The following is a 2,610-nucleotide window of genomic DNA, read 5'->3' as shown; positions in this document are numbered from 1 at the left end:
GGCTGAATGGGAAAGTGCAAGACTAGAAGCAGAAGCTAGACTTGTTCAAAAATCAAAAGACTCAAAAATCCTCTTCAATAACAACAACATTAACCATAGTACTATTTCCCAACAATTACCTTATTATCAACCCCCTTGTCTTGACATATTAAAAGCATGGCAAATGTCTAGCACAAAATTACCAACAATAAATGACATTAGTGCCATTCTTCTTAATAATTCGAGGAACAACAACCTCGAATCATCGATACCCTCAACGTTAAATTCCTCTGAGAATTTGTTCGTGAACAATAATGTACCTACTACTACTGCAAATGTTCGTGATGATCATCAAATTCCTCCTAATTTGTCTACATTCGAGTCATGTTTTGAAGATGATCAACTCCAAACAGATCTTCCAAGTTTCATGCAAGAGTTTTCAGGGCTATTTCCAGAATATTATACACAAAATTCAACAAATATACAAGTGGATAATTTCATGGGTAGCTGCTCTGGAGATATTGAAGATAATAAGTTAATTAATTGGAACAATTTTCCTCATTATTTGGTCAATTCACCTATAGGTTCTCCATTATTTTTCTGATTGTTCATTATGTTCTATAGAAATTAATTGAAGTTCGTTGAGTTCAGTTAGTTTTTAATTTTATGACGATGGTAGGACATTAGATTTAGGCAGCAAAATAGTTCGTTGTATGTGGGCTTTTCAGATGTTTTATTGTTAAGTATAGTCATGATTTTTTCGACCTATTAGCGGAATCTGTATCCCTAGCTACTTATTAGTGTCAAGTCTAGTCTGTGAAATGAATGATTAAAATTTAAAATCATGTACTTTTTATTTTCTTTCTAATATTCACTATGTTCTGCTTTAATGTGGCAAGTTTTTGGGGTACGATGGTCAAATTATTGAATTTCAGTGTGAATTTGGACATAGGTTTTTAAAATAATAACATACCTGGTATAGACTTACTTAAAACAAAATGTTAATAAATTTGTTTAAGCTTCTAATTTTTCCTCAATTTCATTGTTTAACAATTTAGATATACAAAAGAAAGCACTATCAATGCCCATCAGAATAGTTGTGGTCCTTTTTGGGCTTAATTATCGACCTATATAAAGCGTAACTATTGTCCAATAGAAAAGATGCACTCAAAATGGGGTATAGGAAACTTATTAGCTCGTTCGTGTCTGATTAATAGGTATTCATGTAGGAAAAAAAAAAGTCCACTATAATAATAATAACATACTCAATATATATTCATGGGTCTGAGAAGGTAATGTGTATGCAGTCTGTTGAAGTTAGTTACAAAGGAAGTTAATAGTGGTAGTTGTCACTATAGTTAGTTGTACAGAGTTGTTAGAGTTAGTTACAGCTAGAATGCCAGCTGTACATAGTTGAATTAACCACATTGGCTGATTAGTTTGATAGCTAGGAGTGTAAGCATTAACACTAGAGCTTTGTATATAATAACAGTGCACATGTACTGTTTTGATTGATTTTCTCAGATGAAAGAATAAAAAAATAGTTAATATTTCTCTCAACAGTTCTCTACCATCTTGTTTGAGTTTACACTATAAGCATATACCTCATAATTTATCATGGTATCTGAGCTTGTGCAATCGATCGCCAAGTTTTCTCTCGTTTGAATTTCTGTTTTTCCTTCTCGGTTTCAATTTTCTACTATCATTTTTTTGGTCTGCTACTCCATTTCATACTGAATTTAGTCGAACACATACTATTCACTTTTCGAAACGATTAGTTTTTAGTTGTATAGATTTCATTCATGGCGACAAATGAAGGTGAACTCAGCAATGAAACTGAAATTCCAATTAACAATGGTTTTTCTACAATGCAAACAGTGGATCAGCATCATCCTCTGTACCTACAACCATTTGATACACTATGTAGCTCTTTAATCTTTGTTAAGCGAATTGGACTTGATAATTATACATTGTGGAGTAGTACTATGCGAATTATCTTATTAGAAAAGAGTACTAGGTTTTGTTGATGGTTGACATCCTAAGGAGACTTTTCTTTCATCTCTTTATGAATTATGGGGAAAATGTAATGCAATTGTTCTATCGTGGATTATGAACTCTGTTAGTGTTGAATTGTTGTGTGGTATGGCGTATGCCTCGTGTGCTCATAAAGTTTGGGTAGATCTACAAGAGCGATTTGATAAAGTGAATAGCTCTCAAATTCTCATTCTGCATAAAGAAATTGCCACCTTAACTCAAGGAATTTCTTCGGTCTTTGCCTATTTCTCCAAACTGAAAGAGTTTTGGGAAGAATTTGATGCTCTTATGTCATGTCCTGGTAGTAATTGTGCTGAGTCGAGAAAATATGTTGAACACTTTGAGTACCAAAGGTTATTGCAATTTTTAATCGGACTAAATGAGTCTTATTCTCAATCAAGCAATTAGATCTTAAACATGTCTCCTATTCCATCTACTAACAAAGCTTACTCTATGATTATCTATGAAGAGAGTAGAAGGAACCACTACTAAAAAAATAATTTTTTCGACCACAAAAAACTGACCACAGCTTGTGGAAACGACCACATGTGATCGATTTTTTTTTTTAATTTTTTTTTTTAAAAGCGACCACATGTG

At 32.8% G+C, this 2,610-nt stretch overlaps 1 protein-coding gene across 1 annotated transcript; it reads left to right on the top strand.

Annotated features, from left to right (window-relative positions):
* Positions 1-7: 7 nt before the first annotated feature.
* LOC124892969 lies at positions 8-733 on the top strand (the record flags this gene model as incomplete). The annotated part of the gene is made up of 1 exon (XM_047404136.1): positions 8-733. A coding segment is annotated over one exon (576 nt), but the record flags the coding sequence as incomplete, so codon positions are not given.
* Positions 734-2,610: the final 1,877 nt, after the last annotated feature.

This window comes from Capsicum annuum, unplaced genomic scaffold (assembly GCF_002878395.1).
Source record: "Capsicum annuum cultivar UCD-10X-F1 unplaced genomic scaffold, UCD10Xv1.1 ctg52656, whole genome shotgun sequence".
Classification (NCBI taxonomy): domain Eukaryota; kingdom Viridiplantae; phylum Streptophyta; class Magnoliopsida; order Solanales; family Solanaceae; genus Capsicum; species Capsicum annuum.
This window is presented reverse-complemented; position numbering and strand designations above follow the sequence as displayed.